This window comes from Polyergus mexicanus, unplaced genomic scaffold (assembly GCF_030449975.1).
Source record: "Polyergus mexicanus isolate NDT 795.1 unplaced genomic scaffold, iyPolMexi1.0 SCAF_27, whole genome shotgun sequence".
NCBI lineage: Eukaryota > Metazoa > Arthropoda > Insecta > Hymenoptera > Formicidae > Polyergus > Polyergus mexicanus.
In genome coordinates this window covers 2,403,082-2,420,107 of record NW_027223347.1, presented here as the reverse complement: position 1 = coordinate 2,420,107, position 17,026 = coordinate 2,403,082, and the positions used below count along the sequence as shown (strand labels likewise).

General features: G+C 36.1%; 1 protein-coding gene across 3 annotated transcripts in view; it reads left to right on the top strand.

The window, feature by feature from the left end:
* Shg (E-cadherin shotgun) overlaps positions 1 to 17,026 on the top strand; it is a 134,610-nt gene that overhangs the window by 104,190 nt on the left and 13,394 nt on the right. For all 3 annotated transcript variants that reach the window (XM_070314379.1, XM_070314378.1, XM_070314380.1), the window contains one exon: positions 14,321 to 14,394. In XM_070314379.1, coding sequence (XP_070170480.1) covers positions 14,321 to 14,394 — 74 coding nt within the window. The remainder of the gene's footprint in view (positions 1 to 14,320; positions 14,395 to 17,026) is intronic.

Genomic DNA, 17,026 nt, shown 5'->3' with positions numbered 1-17,026 from the left:
GGTAATGTAAGTAGAATGCACTATGTGGACCGAGTTTCTATAAATAAGCTTTGCTCGATAAAGTCGGGACATCAGAGACCGAGTTCGACGACGTTGTCACTTAAGAATCATGACAGGTATGGAGAGAGTGATTTCGATATATGAGAAGATATAGATACGAGTAAATATTAAATTTGTCTTGAGCACAACTAGAATTGTACATTAATTACATATTACAGTTAAGTAAATAAGAATAAAAATTATGTTATAATTGAATATTAAGATTAAGTTATTATTTATAGAAATTTAATTATAACATATTTATTAATTTAGTTATAACATATTTAATAATTTAGTTATTCTTTATAGAATATTTTGTTAACGAGAATTATATAAGTAATCTTTATGACAAGGTGCAAAATAAATAGCAACGTTGCCATAGAAATGAATAAATAAAGAACGCGAAATTACAAGATTAAATACCATCGTGTAAGCGGCAATATAAAAAATTTGATTCTTCTGATTCAAGTAGCGCAAATTTCTGTTAAAACTCATATCGTTTACGTCAAGCGGAAAAAAGATTGGAAAATAAATGCAATAGAAGATTTCCTAAGGAATTTCACGTTTACGTAACTCATAGGAGATTCGCGTGATTTACGTTTCTATTGTAAGTAGACGATAACTCAGGTGTAACTGCCGGCCATCACGAAATTAAGCGGCGCTTCCACCCTCGTTGCCGCTATCGAAAGTCTTATCGAGCATCGAGAAGCATCGAAAACGCGGATTTCTCGCGCGAGGGTCTTTATCCTAAACGATTTCGGCGCCAACGTCAAGATATATCGTTTCTACGTCTATCGCGGAAAAGGATGGACCCTCGTTATAGAAAAGGCCATTCAACGTTAGTCCTACTGTATTGGGGATTCGACGACAACAATGCTCGCGTACAATAGACAATACATCGTAGCAGGATAACAATGCCCTGGAATCTGTATCGCGGAGAGTTGTTGCCACGCAAGCCGATCGAGCGTGTTCCCTTCCGTTTCGAAGATTCGACGCAATATTTCGAGCATCGCGAGCGGCGCGAGATTCCGGAAGTAACACGTCGGCGCGAAGAAACACACAACTTGCGAGAGAAGAGAAATCGAGATATTTGCGCGTTAAATCCTTCTAAACCGGCATGAAAATGACAATGAGCCGCGACGGACAATAGACTTGGAGAAGAAAACAATTCCGGAGGAGGGAGAGAAAGGGAGGATATATATATATATCGAGCGCATGAGCCTCGTCCGGCTCTCCCTCCTGTATCTCTTTCTATGGACTGTCATTCAACGTACAATGCTCCGTTAATACGTTTCGAATGGAGTTGACGATGGGGTCTTTGCACTCGCGCGATAATCGCGTCCACTCGGAAATATTTAATTAATCGTACGACTATCGTCGAACCAACGTAGTTAGCCTTCGGATTCGTCTCGCCCGGCTATCCCATGAATGAGAATCTTTGTTCTCTCGTGTACGCGTAACCGCGTAATTTTATGTCCGAGTATCGATCAAGAAAACGAGTTCTCTATTCTTCGTATACGAAATATCGGAAGATTCGTTCGAAATCAAGATCGTTTAAGGCAAGCACTGTAAGACAATCGTGGAATATAGGGGGATGATTTCTTTCCGCTAACGTTATAATTAATTTAAAGTGCTTTCTAACACAGAGTGTTAGGAGAAAAGATTTTAAGGATGTTTTCACTATATACAATAATAGCAAAAAACAAAATTAAAAAAAAAACATTTCTTACGTTTATATTGTTTGAGAAATCAAATAAATAAATTCGGATTATAAAAAGAATTAAAGAAAAAATTCTGATCGTAAATACCTCCAAAAGTCAATTGCAAGGAATAAAAGAAACGAGTAATTTGCAGAAAGAGAGAAAGATAATATTTTTCTACATTTTTTAATAAATAATTTTAAACAAGGAAGTGGTGGATCTAAATCAAGTTTTGCACAAATATTTATTAGAGAGTTTCCTTAATATATGTGAAAATTTTTATTTTATTGGCAACGTTTTTTCTTTTTTCTTTGTCAAATCAATTTGTCAATAGGTACTGCAATACGTGATTTTTCATAAAAAAGTCAATAGTAATTATAAATTTAAATAATTTCCAAACCGTTAAAAGAATTGTGCTCGGGTTTTGCATAGACATTTAGAAGAAATAGTAGAACAGTCTACGAAATTCATCATGCTTTTGTCAATGTTTTGACATACATTCTTAATAGTTATTATTGTACAGAAATCAAACGGACGCGCGATATTTTCTTAATCTTTTTTTTTTGCCTGGCAAAGTATTCGCGAATAAAATTGACGAATCCTCGGATTTTCACGCGTTACCGTTTTTACGACGTACAATTTTCGTAGAAAATTAATCTCAAACATTGTGAAGGAGTAAGAAGTTTGTCAATCTCGCATTTATTGTATATCGATATATAGATTGACGCGACGTCAGAAAATCCGGTGAAAAATACACGTTTGGGGAGAAAAGAACTGAAAGTCTCTGTCGGGTTATTCTGTCGTAAAATTCCACGTGACTGGCTCTCCATAGCACCGTATCATATGTATAACCGGAAATTTCTGCTTTCGCCATTTCCTACGTATATCTCGTAGGTTTAAGTATTTATTGCCATCTCCGGCGGAAAAGATCGAACATTCTTCGTCGCGCGATACTTTATCCAAGTTCACCGCAACGCGGGTGAATTAACGGGTTCATTACGGCTGTATATTCGAAAAATGTATAGGTATTATACGGGCGTGTGCACGTGCCTGTAAGGGGTGCAGGATCGGGGTGTGTTGGGTTGATTATTCTATGTACCGAGGTGTTCTATATTCACATCCGAGCGGTAGGATGCGCAGCGCGACCGTTGATAACGATAACCGCACACGCGACGACGACGACGACGACGATGACGACGACGGTAGAGGCGCTCCACTGCTCCACTATTTTTTACGACACACGAGAACACCACAGATGGGGAGGATGACGTAGAAAAAGGGGAGTGCACGTGAGAGGGAGCGATGAGAGGTAGTGTCGTGACACGACGGGTCACGCGAAGCTAAAATTTCATCCGACGACACAAAAGCGTTCCAGCCGTGATCTCCATAGTGTCTCTCTTTCTCTCTCTCTCTCTCTCTCTCTCTCTCTCTCTCTCTCTCTTTCTCCTCGTGTCTATGATTCAAACGTTTTCTGGAATGCCTATTTTTGGACATGTATTTTTACTTATAAAACCATTGTTGTATCTACTCCTTGCAAAAACATGGAAATTTTTTTGTACCTGGAGAGATCAGGTAATTCTCGTGGAATTTTATGGGGACTCATGGAATAAAAAAAAAAAAAAAATCTCTGATAATTTTGCTCTTATACTGTAAGCGGTAGACAATCTGTTGATAAGCCAAGTTGTGAGAATTATGCGTTTAAAATATATTATATATATTATATATATATATATATATATATATATATATATATATATATTCAATGTCTTGACAAAATATTGAATATGCAATACATTTTCTTTGTCTTAATTTTTAGTTATAATAAATGAAATGTTATACAAGTTAAAAAATTTTTATCTTAACAAAAGTTATTCAGTTTTTTTTTTCCCCAACATATTTGTAAATATATAAAGCCACTTAAAACTTAAGTTGTTGGTGCAATTTCCTAAAATAAGTTTTTTTTTATTATGTGCGTTTTTTAATTTTTTTCATTCATACGAAGGAAAAATACAAAGCCACTTAAGTTTTAAGTGGCTTTGTATTTTTCCTTCGTATGAATGAAAAAAATTAAAAAACGCACATAATAAAAAAAAAAACTTATTTTAGGAAATTGCACCAACAAATATTTAAAATATTTTCTATACCTGAATTTTTGAGCAAAAATATCTGATAGATCAGGGAATTGTTAAGGAATTTTTTTACAAGATTTGAGTAGATACCCTGATTGTGGATCATTTATTTTTAAATGATACAATTATCTCTGGGTGTTCCCATTTTATTCTTCTAAAAGGAATTATCATTTAAAATTCAATTTTCTTTTATTCTAAGCCACAAAAATATCGTAGAGTAAATGAAATAAAAATTATTTCATCAATTATTTAATTTGTTTTTTAATTCAACGCGAGAGTAAAGCTCGATCACGTTTCTTGACATCTCGACTATTTGCGTTGCTCATTCTCAAAATTAATACACGAGACGGAAATTGTGGGAATACGCAGCATTTGCGCGACGCAACAAATATTATCGTTAGTTTATTTCATAGCCACAATAAACTCATTCTACGAAAACGCGAAGCTATATATCCTATAATACAATCGTTGCATTTATCGCTTTATCGTCGCGGCAACGCGGATTCTCGAAGGAGAATTTATTTGGAATCAATTTTCGAAAAAATGTGTGTGCATATTCAGTCACGATTATTTTCTTAGAGTTCTAATTAAAGTTTTAATTAATATATATTCGATAAGAGATCAATCCGTTTTTGTAATTTTCCTGCACACTCGAGCGATAATCGAGCACCGTGAACTCAATGTCAATCATCTTCACGGATGTCAATCGAATCGTTACGGCCTTTTCATGTCCACGTGTACGTAATACACATTTCTGCATGCTCGCGCTTTATCGAGGCTACAAAAGCGACGACTTTAAATCCGCGCTTTTATGAGGGAGCACCATTACGCGCGTTATACTCCCATAACCGGGCGCGCGTGTGGAAAATGCGTCCGCACCAGTAACACACATTTTCAGCTCATAAATGAGATAGAGTCGTCGGCGCATGCGGTTTGTAATAAATTATAAGCTTGACAGTAATGTGCACGTCGTGGTCGTTACGACGTGTAAGCGCGCCCTGTGATTTCGACGCTCGTCCCGCGATTTGTCGTCGTATGTTCTACTAAATGTTAGCCACGTTTATCTCCTTGCTTATGTAACAACATACAGTGTTCTACGAAAGGAGCCTGAAACAACTTGCGAGTACTAATTTGACGAAAATTCACCGATGAGATTTTTCTATCGCGCGATCTGTCATCTTTAAAGATATAAAAAATATTCCACACACATTGCTTATAATAATATCTCGAAAAATTCTCTGCGAATTTTGTTTGTTTGTTTGTTTGTTTGTTAATTAAAAGCTGACCGAGTTTCATCAAATGTAGCATTTTATTCGCTAAAGTTTCGTTTAATCGAAGAGAATCGATTGTTGGAGGATAATTCCTTATCAGATTTAGATACACGGTGAAATTTTAGACATTTCGTAGATTTCATAAGTTATTTAAGTACACACAATATTGTTTCATCGCTCTCTCACATATCGCATAAAGAAGTTTCTCATCAGTTGTTGAATAGCTGGGCGAATGCACGCGCGTATATCTTTTTACGAGTAGCAAGATGTCAGTTGTCACTGTTGCCAGCCAGATTTGATGACGAGCGGATTTGGAGCTGTATACTTCGAGTATCGCGGTAGCTCGTAAACTTCTAACGATGCAGCAATTTTAGGACAATGTCTTCGTACCTTGTCCATGACACGTATTATATTTCTCACCCGCCGACACCCGCGCGAGTAGAGTTTCGCGAATTTATTTGCGCGAATTCACGACTCGAAATCTCAACAATTTAATGATCATTTTCGCTTCGCTCAACAGGCGATAAATTCCGTGATTTTTTTCTCTCTCTCTCTCTCTTTCTCTCTCTCTCTCTTTTTTTTGCGAACTTTAGATTTAGCGAGCCCTTAAATTTCTGTAGATTCTTTTGTAGCGGACTCTTGATTTTTTCGTGAGAACATATGTTCTCGACATCGAAAAGTTACGTCATTTTTATTGTAACATTTTCCGAAGCAGTTCATATTTTTGAAACTGTGTCATTTTTAAAAATCAAGGCTAAAAATAAATCAAAAATACGTATCGGGGATATGTAATTTCGCATCAATATTAAATTAATTTATTCAAAGAGCTATAGTATTGAAAATTAATCACCATCTGCTAATAACAGATTCTTGAGATCATTTGGAGATGATTTTTTTTTTAGCGAAAATATTGAGAGATCATTATTTTTTGCAAGTTTTCAATTTTTCCATTGTATATATTTGTAACTAACAAGGGGACCTTGCTAAATGGAAAATGCTGGTTTTGATGAAACTTCATAGACATGTAGAAGGGGTCGATAGATGAATTTAGAAATTTTCAGTTGCGGCCCAAAAACGTTTATGCAAAAGTTTCATGATAAAAACAGCTCTATTTAATCACATTAATTTTTTTTTAAAGAATTATTTTTTCAAATTTTTATTAATATGGTTAAAGAGCCGTTTTTACCATGAAACTTTTATATAAAACATTTTTTGATATCTCGAATAATTTTGGAGATATATCGACAAAAGCAAAAAACTGTTGTACATATGAGGGGTTTTTTCACCCCTTAGAATCGTTTTTGGATCACAACTGGAAATTTCTGAATTTATTTATTGACCCTGCCTACATATTTGCAAAGTTCTATCAAAATCAGAATTTTCGGGTTCGCGAGGTTTCCTTGTGAGCCTTAAATTAAAATTCTGTCTCTCTCTCTCTCTCTTTTAAAATAAACTATCTGAAATTAATTAAAGAATGTAGTTTTAAATCTATAAATTTTATTTGCAAAAAGTCTTTCTTTTTGAGTCGCTTACAATACGAAAATTAGTGATGCCTCGACATTTTTGCCGAGGAAAAATCATCTCAAGCTGATCTTAAGAATCTGCTATTAGCAGGTGGTGCGGTTGGTCTGAGACAGCCTGTATATACGAATATTATTTTATTTCAAAGAACTCGAGATATAACTGTGTAGGAATAAAAACCAGAATAGCCTCGAAAGAGGATGATGAAGCGCAATAATTAATTAAGCGGCTAAAGATCGATATCGATCGCCGATATTCGAGAGATATCAAAACTGCAACATACGACGGCGCAAATGAACGCGAGAATAATTCGGGGGGAGCTTAGGGAGGTAAGGTAGCACGACAAGTTGGTTTAATTGAGTTAAGCGCGACGACAGTAATTCATAACATGCATACACACACGCATACAGGAACGAACAAACGAGAGCGAACGTCAAGCGGTCACCGGTTAGAGGGTGGAAAGGTGGTGCAGAAATAGTGCCGCGGTTTCTCCCTCTCTCACGGTCGCGTGTAACTTGCGCGCGTGTGAGGCCTGGTTTAGCTTCGATTATCGATACGGAATGCACTTACGGTCCATAATGCACCCACGAGATGGTACGTACGCCCGCAGTCAGGTGTATCCGGGTGTCTGCCCGTGTCCGCCCGCCCGCGATATTTCACATCTTACGTAATACGTACGTGCATATGTACCGCATCGCCTCGCCTTTTATACCCCTTTCGCCAGTATTGACGTCATCTATAATCATCCATTGCGCGAAAGCTGCTCGTACATACACGATGCATCGACGGCAAAGATGCATGATCGAAACTGAGGCACTGAGGATCGCCGTAACGTGTTCGCGCGTATCGAATTTCCCTATAGAATAAAGCACAATTATATACCGCTATCGTGCCGCGATACATTATATCTTTTATAGTGTTACTTGTACGAACCAACAGTCACGCGGCATGAAGATCGATATTATTCACCAGGGAGGAGTGACTAGTAATTTACAAGCTTCCGAAACTTTTGGAATATATTTTTTCCCCCCTCCTAAAACCTGCGTAATGTAACACAGCCTCTTCGATTATCACGCGATCGATCAGCTGTTAACTGTCATTCTAGATTACGACAGCTAGCATATATATATATATATATATTTTTTACGCTGTACCGACTAAAATTGTTATTTCTCTCAACGATCCTGCATCGTGTTATAAATCGAGACGAGTGCGTGCGAGTATCGTACGCGTGTCACTGCGTGTTACTCGTTGTTAGTTACATTGTTAGTACGTGCGATGACCCGGTTATCGATAATCCTCTCGTTAGATAAACCTCCGGTGAACGGTGGTAAGCACATATTGCCGCACCCACATCCGCGCGACCAATCTTTCAACAAATTAATTCAACTTGCCGCCTCGTCTCTCGGCAGTGACAGAATGTCTACTGCCTGGAAAAACATGAAAAACCTGAAATTCTCAGGAAATTTTTTTCTACCTAAAGAAATCAGGGAATTTTATTGAGATTCGGGAAAAAAAAATTCTCTCTTTAATAAAAATAATTTTAAAATAATTTTCCTTTTATACTGTAGGCAGTCTTGTAAATTAAAATGTTCAAAATATATTATAAATACCTATATTATATATCTATATCTGTTTGTCTATTCATTGTCTTAAAAATATAAATGAGCATACTCGTACATATTCGTTATTTTAATTTTTAGTGAGAAAAAATGAAAGTGTCATACAAATGAAAAATGTTTATTTTAACGAAAAACTATTCAGTTTTTTTTTTAAGCACATTTTTAAATCTAGCACTTGAAACTTAAGTGGCTTTGTATTTTTCATTCGTATCAGCGAAAAACACTAGAAAACGCGTTACAGTAAAAAAAAAACTTGTTTTCGGAAATTGTACGAAAAATCTTTAAAATATTCTCTTTACCTAAAAATACCTACAAGATCGGGAAATTTTCGTGGAATTTTTTAACAAGATTTGAGTAGACACATTTGAATGACAGCGTTGAGGATATCGCTCTATAGTCTTGCTCTATGTAACCTCGCGGAAAAAAATACAGGATTCAAGCACCCCCGAGGATTTGCTCGAAATCGAATCGCGCGTATGAAACGATACGTCAAATCTCGTGACATAACTCGGGCACGTGGAAATGCATGCCGAGTTTGCACGATCGTTAAATATTGAAATATATCATTAACTACCTTTCTCTCGAAAATCGTGAAATTTCGTAAAAAATACGCGCAACTTAATTTGCTCACTTATTTATTTATTAACATTTTATACATCCTCTTTGTGTATGATACATTTTTTTCGTAAGGTTTTAATTAAAAAAATAAAAAAAAATTACATAATGCGGAAGAGCAATCACTGATCTAATCTAAATGAGCATGCTTATCGCTTTCCTATTCCGTTCCTTTCCTAGAGTGCCGTCGTGCAACTTTGACAATAACCCGGATGGGTTATTAAATAAAACACTTTCCAGAAATGGGGACGGCGAGGTCCCAATTTCACAATATGTCCTTCTGATCTGGTCGCTTCTTGTAATCGTATGTTGCACGTGAAAAGCTAATTGATTCAATAATTACGTGGCAAACAATCACCAAGATGTATCGCACAAAAATTTAAAGATTTCCGGCGCACCTCATCGCGAAAGTTTTTCTTTTCTTTTTTGTTTATATAACCATATTTCACAGCGTGCATGGGCGAGACGAGTTTTAATTCCTCGTTAAATTCGCCAGGAAATCGGGACACGCGCGCTCAACGAACGATCGCATAACGGCGGCGCGCGATTACGCTGGAAAATAAAAAAAGAGAAAAGAATGGAAGTATAATTGGCTTCGTTTCGGGTAATGAGAGCGTCGATAGTATCGGAATAAAATCGTATTTCGCTTCTCGTGTCCTCCCCCCATCGTGGCGCGATGGCGAGAGAGATCGTCCAGAGAGATGGCCTATCGCCCGTTTCAGGAAATATCGCGCGCCCGAGCGAGATATGAAAAATGCGAAACGGCTCCCGGGCCGATGCGAATCCTTTTACAGTTGACGCTTTTCCGATGACGTCGCTGATAACGCCGCGCCGACGATAATGCCGGAAATGGCATCTCCCCGGGGTCGATCCCCCCGTTCGTTTTCGACGACGCGACCGGCAAATCCACGCTGTTTTGCCGCGCCACTTTCGACTCTCGCGAAAAAGCCCGCATTTTCATAAGTTCCTTTTTTTTTTTCCCTCCCCCCTATCTCCGACAAATATTCGATGGCGCGCATGTATAACGCGAAACCGGCGTATTTATGGGATGCGACGACGCGCGCTGCGAACGGTCGTACGATAAGCGGAAAAAGACGATAAATTCGGAATATCTTTTAACCCAATTAGGTGTAAGTTAATGGTGCGTTTTATCGCGCAGATAAATGCATAGTGCGAAAAATTATAAAGATTATCCGCGCGTATACTATGTTTAGGCGCTACGTTTTCGCTGAAACGAGATTTGGGTTTTAACGGAATAACCGGCAGCAGGCTGCTTAAACGGCACAAATATAAATATGCTCTCCGTGCGTCGTGCACTTAGCGAAATGAGGATTAATAATTTTCGCAGTTAATATAACGGATATCGTTGCTTACGTATTATGGTGCGACGAAAAAAAATGAAGAAAAAAAAAAGAAAATTGCTGTTGAAAGCACTGACGATAAGCGTGGATTAAACCGACTCTATATCGGTTCAAGCTTATCTCACACGTTTGGTATTTATGTAATTATTCATGCTATCGGTTTGACAAAATAATTATCACGTACGGAAGGATAAATGAATAGACCGATACGCTGTTCGCGGGATTTCTGCTAATTTTTCTAATTAAAATACATCGAGCATATACGTCGAGAAATTTGTTATCGTTTCAGTAAATTAATTATATTCCACGCGTTCCACCAGTCTCTATATATTATAGTTTCGCGAATTCATGGGTATTATGGATTTGTATGGCTTTACAATAGCAGCAAAAAATTGTCAAAATTAAAAAAAAAAAATGTTTCTTACGTTTATACTGTTTGAAAAATCAAATAAATAAATCTGAATTATAAAAAGAATTCATGTATCACAAAATAATATGGTTTCTGACATCTTCGTAAAAGAAAATAGTTGTAATTATAATATCTTTCCTAATTTATGACAAAAGCATTTGGTCGCGAGTATCTTCTGAAATCAACTGCAATAAACAAAAAGAAAAAAAAAACGAGTAATTTGCAGAAAGAGAGAAAAAGACAGATAATGTTTTTCTACAAATTTTTAATAAATATTGTAACTATTTATTAGAGTTTTCTTGATATATATGAAAATTTTTATTTTCTTGGCAATGTTTCTTGCTTATCAAATTTGTCAATAAATGTTACAATATACGTTTTTCCATAAGAATCAATAGTAACTTAAAAATTAAATAATATCCAAATCGTTAAGAGAATTGCGCTCAGGTTCTGCACAGATATTCAGAAGAAATAGTAGAACAGAAGGAAATTTTCATGCTTTTGTCGACGTTTCGATATATGACGCACACATCCTTAACTGAACTAGCTAACGCTCCCATAATTTCTATCTAGCGTGGCGCGTGCGATTGATGGATCATCGAAGAGCAATTGTCAAAGTGCGAGTGTGTGTGCGATCAACTTCTCATTTGCTCGACATTGCGGAGTAAAAAAAAAAAAAATAAAAAAATATTCGACTCGTACGACGAGATCGAACGGCTATATGCAAGTTTTCGCGAGTTTTTTTTTTTATTTTTTGTTACGGATTAGAGAGCGCGTTGTCACCTCCGGAAAAATCGAGGTAGGAGAGGAACGAGGTGCGGTCGGATTCAATAAATCTCGCTCGCTGATAGTTTCGATAAATGGTTTTGATACGGAATACGGCGGCTTCCATCCGTAATCCGCTATAACATACCTGGTTTTCAGCCTGTGACATAAATGTCGCCGAGTTTCTTTGGGCGCAAAATGGAATATAGGACGGGCACGACTGACACGAATTCCCTCCTAATGTAAGTCTTGCGCGAAGTATATCTCTCTCTTTCTCTCTTGCGGAAGGATCTTTTTCTCGCGAACGAATGGGTCTCGTGTCACTTCTCTTATCTCGTACTATCTTAACATTTAGTGTCATCTGCTTTTTCTTAAGTTGAACTTATGATCGCGAATATTTCTTAATTCTGTGCGTCTACTCTTCTACGATCCGTCGAGACTTACATTTCGTTTTCAAAATATTTAATATAAGAACCAACTCTCGTAATGACTTTTATTCATCAATGAAATACTGGAATTTGGCACACAACGTGGTCTTCTATTAAAAAGATATATATTTATCTCTTATTTATGTGTTTCGCATACTTCGATACGATAAGTTATTTTGCCGCAAGTAATCAATAGATTCGGTGGAGCAAAAATTGTAATTTCGCGTTTGCATTCTTCATATAATTTTTTTGTACAAGATCAAACCACTTTATGACATTAAATATTAAAAGTTGCAAAATACAAAACGAGAATGATGAACTTGATAAAAATCTTCCTTTAATACGCGAAGTTCCGCGTAAATCGTATAAATTCTTTAATGGATCTCTAGCTGCGAAAGAACTAGTCCAAGTGATGCTCTCTTCCTCGAACATATCCAAGGGAAAGGGCATCATCGGCGTACAGAGAATTGATAATGTTTAACACGCGGCGGATAGCGTAGAGAAATACACAGAAATAGTTTCTGCTACACAGATGTTCCAACTGGAGCGGAACAAGATAATGGCTAAAGTGTCAATTTGAATGTTTGAGAGGATAGATAGATTCGTGGTTACGATTGGTGTGCTCGATTGAGTTTGAGTGATAATAAATTCGAGTGACGTCGACGAGATTGCGGATAATCCCAAACGACTTCGAGACAGAACGTGATGCAAAGAGAGGGTGATTTTCAATTCGATTATATCGAGTTTCAAGAGCGATTCGAGGATTCGCGCATAATCATGCGCTCATTATACAATACATTGTATTTTAAGCAGGCTGTACAAGAATTGTTTACCGATTTAATATCAAACGGATCGATCGCATCGATTATATGTATATGGCATTTTTATCAATCGGCAACTCGTACAGAAAAAAAAAAAAAAAAAAAAAAAAAATAGGAAAGCGAATGGATTCGGAAAAAACACCGCGCGAATATATGGTCGAAGATATTCTCTAGCTTCCTCTCATTTTGTCGCGTTTTATTTATTTTGTCATTTCACCGTATTTCGTAGTGACGGCGCGTTCCGAGAGTGGGCTGGTTGAATTTTATGCAATTCTGGTGGTATCGCTTTCACGACGGCAGAAATTTACTTAAAATTCGGGATAGAGCCCGCATTAAGTGCAGGTAAACCGCATTGTGTGGCTGAACGACACAAGCTGCAGGAATGACAGAATTTCGTCGCCGTCACGTGGCTGGAAAGTCGAAAGCATTGTAACAAAGGGGAGCGAAACATTTCCGTTTAATTTGAAAATGTCGACGATAAATACATATTTCGCGAAATAAATACGATGATAATCCGATCTGTTCCTCTCTTTTTTTTTCGCCCGTATTTTTATTTTATCGAAGACGAATTGTATGTAAAAAAATATTATTTTAACAATTTAAAAAAAAAAATCTATATTAATGAGACGCACACAATTTTATTTAAAATCGCAAAGATAATATTTTTTGCTCAACCCAACACACACACATGACAGTTGCTACGAGCCTCTCGACATAATACGTTTGCATATTCTTGGAGCCTGTATTTTCTTCGATGTACTTTCCGGCTTCGTGTCTTTGTGCATTAACTTGAAGAAACTCTAATGCCATATTAGCAATGCCTATTTTGTTTAACTTGTGAATAGTTTTGAAGTAGCATAAGCAGTTAATTCAAACTTGAATTCTTCGCTCTTGTTCGTAGAAAATATAAGTATACCCTTGTAGAAAATGATGCATAAAGATTCTTATGGCAAGGTTTCACGTCGAGATATATAATTTGCAATTTCTAATTTAGTTATAGTATTTGGTAATTATAAATTTAATTAATATTATCCTATATTACAAAAGTTTATTAATCTTCTCGGATACGTATGTCGTTGCATCGTTCTGAGTACACGAGTGTTCTTATGATCGTTAAATTTTTACGCGAAAATTAAATCTCGTGTAAAAATGCGTATCGAGGGAACGCTTAATATTTTAAATCGCGCTTATATATAAAATGCGTACCAGAGAGAAAATTCACGCACGTCCAAAACACAGAGGTCGAGAAATAAACGCGAGCTGAAATAATTATTAAGCGGAGCATTTAATGCAAGAGAAATCTTCATCTTAAATATGATGAATTCAACATTTGAGAGAAATATTTCAATGTATATTATTAAATATATTTTCGCCAAGCGAGCTATTTTTTTTTCCCCTCTGTTTGCGTTATTCGAAATGCACGCAAAAGCGGACACGAATATTTGTATTTTCGCATCATAGTATTTTCAAACGTATTAAATAGCGTCACATAATCCTGATGTTTGATGAAACTTTTCGGTGTCACTCGTAACGCGTTATCCTTGGATTCGAATTAGAGGCTCTAAGCGACTTGTGTCTATTGAGCGCAATATCCTAAATGAACGATATCATCATCCTGCGTTCTTTCTTTATGTTACAGCGACTGCAATGAGATTGAGGCACTCGAGACACCTGGACGTGAGATCGCAGTTCCTGGGCGAGGAAGAATTACCGGTGAGTGCTTCTCGATTCGATTTCTCATCCTTCCCTTTCATCGTCCCTCTCCCACGCGGCCCTGTACCATTTACACTCCTTTCCTTCTGTCTCAGACATCAACTCCTTTTACGAGAATGATCTACCGAGATCCTCGTATAAACCATCCTTTCACCGCGTGTATAATAGATTTGTCCCTTCTCTCTCATCGCTAATCTTCCGAACGATTAAATATTTATCGCGCGCGCGCGTCAGTCCTTTTTACGTGACATCGACGAGCGGGTCTATTGTTGCCCGTTGAATATGTATAGAATCTATAAAAAGCCGCGATCGCGAAGCGATGGACTTGATTTTCCGACGTCTTATTTCTCCGTTGCAATTGATTGTTTCAATAAAAACTTATACAATCTGATAATATAAAGTAATTTGGATTATATTTTTAATTTACGCATTTGCTCTAGTTAAGCAAAAAAAAAAAAAATCTCCGAACTGCCAAAAGTATCAACATAAAACAATATTAGAATCAAATTTAATTTTGCTTAGCGAACAAAAATTTCGATCGGTGTAACGTATTTTACCAAAATGGTTTGATTGGAGATCGCGTGGGAAAATAAGTGATATTTTTTTCGCTGTTAAAATATAAACAGTCTTATCGATAACGTTGAGGAGACGTGCCTCCCAATCCGTTCGTTCGTCATGCATAAATAATTCGCTGCAGACGGGCAAAATCATTCGCGATTCGATGAATAGACTCGCGCCCATACGTTCACGATGAGACACTTCCGTGAGAAGTGCTTGGTTGGCAGCCCCTGAGACTTGCTTACGAATCGCTCGTAAATCCTTGACATTACGCCGAAGTTTGCTCGGCGAAGCGTAGGATATTTAACGCGAATCGCGAATGGAGAATCCCGTGCGCATGATTCGTTTATATGTGAAACTTGGACAAATGGCAATCGAATGAAAATTGTCGCTTCGACGAGCCGATAATCGAGGACTGACGTTGTTTAAGACCTTGGTGATGTACCTTAGATTAGGTCTAACATCGAAGCTCCTCGTAATTATTATAAAATGTAATTCTCTTCCACACAATATAATTTTCTGTACGATATTAATATCATATATATATATATATATTTTAATAATTAAACCTCTTTATATATATTAGATTCGCTACAGTTGCAGAGCGTAAAGCGTAATAAATGACTTTTTAACTAATTGAAGAATTATTTATTACATATCATTAACAGTAACATTTTCACACGCATCATTGAATATTATTTGAATGTTCGTAAATTAAATTAATGGGAAATAATTTATTTTATACGCCAAAAATAGCACGGCAAGAGAAAAATATGATGATATTATTTATATTAATAATCCAATAGTGCACAGTTGGAGATGTACAAAGATTAATTTTTTTGTTATAATAAAACTTGTTATTTATTTATAACATTTTACATTACAATCTTTTCATTTTTAATATAAAATATAATAATCTCTCATTATATCTTTTATATATTATATTTTCCAAAGATATCTTCCATTTTCAATAGAAGATATCTCGTCAATTTAATTGTGGTAAAACTTTTGAATAAAAAGTCAAACGCAAGAATAATAAGATTCTGCTACTGCTACGTAGCCATTTTTTTTTTTTTTTTTTTTTTTGCTATCATTAATATAACACAATTTTCTTATAGGTATTACATTAATGGAACAACGTTTAATATTCTCGGTCCCTTTAAAGAATCAAATTTCATCATTTTCCTCAGTATAAGCTTCTACCGTAAATCGGAGATGGTAATCGCTGTGAAGCTCGTTAGTCTTTTGCCCATATTAATCGTCGCGGAAAGACCGTTGCCGTGAGCAATTCGCAGGTTACGAAAGCTTTTTCGCCTTTAATATTAATTAACAGAGCCGAGAGTGTATCTCGCGACCGCGTTACATGTATCATTGCTTTAAAACTACGCACAAAGTATTGTATCTCGAGAGAAGGGATCATTTATTCGAGCACTGCGTCTACAGTTGTTTGTCAATACTCGTTACGAAATTACTCAGGTATCGTATTTACATCAATATTAAATAGAATGTCGTTAATTAATTCACAATAGCAATTCGCCTTGCCATTCTTCTCATCGAAATAACAGCTTTCGACGACGCGATACACTGAAAACGAAACTTTGATTGAAAATCTTGTGAGGTGTATTTAGTTTATTCTATTATTTATTCATTCATAATTCTTGCCTTGTGGCTTAGGATGGCTTCCAGTTAACATCTTTGCATTTTTATATTTTTACACTTTTATATATTATTCCCCCTATTTTTTACAATATTTTTTTTTTCCCTGTCTCTTACTTACATTTTCTTACAATAAATTCAATTAAATTAAAATAACACGTTACTAAACGTTATTGAACATTAAAATATTAAAACAAAAGTATAAATACATAGAGACAAAATTAAATTAAAAATTAAATTAAAAAAATCTCAAAACAAAATATACCTTAATTTCAATTGAAATTAAAATCTAAATTATAATCAAACTTAAAATCAGAATCAAAGTGAAAATTTAAAATTTTTAACATTTCCAAATCTCAAAACGCAACAAATCAATCTTTTTATTTTATTCTATCCTTATTTCGAGTTTTTTTTAGCT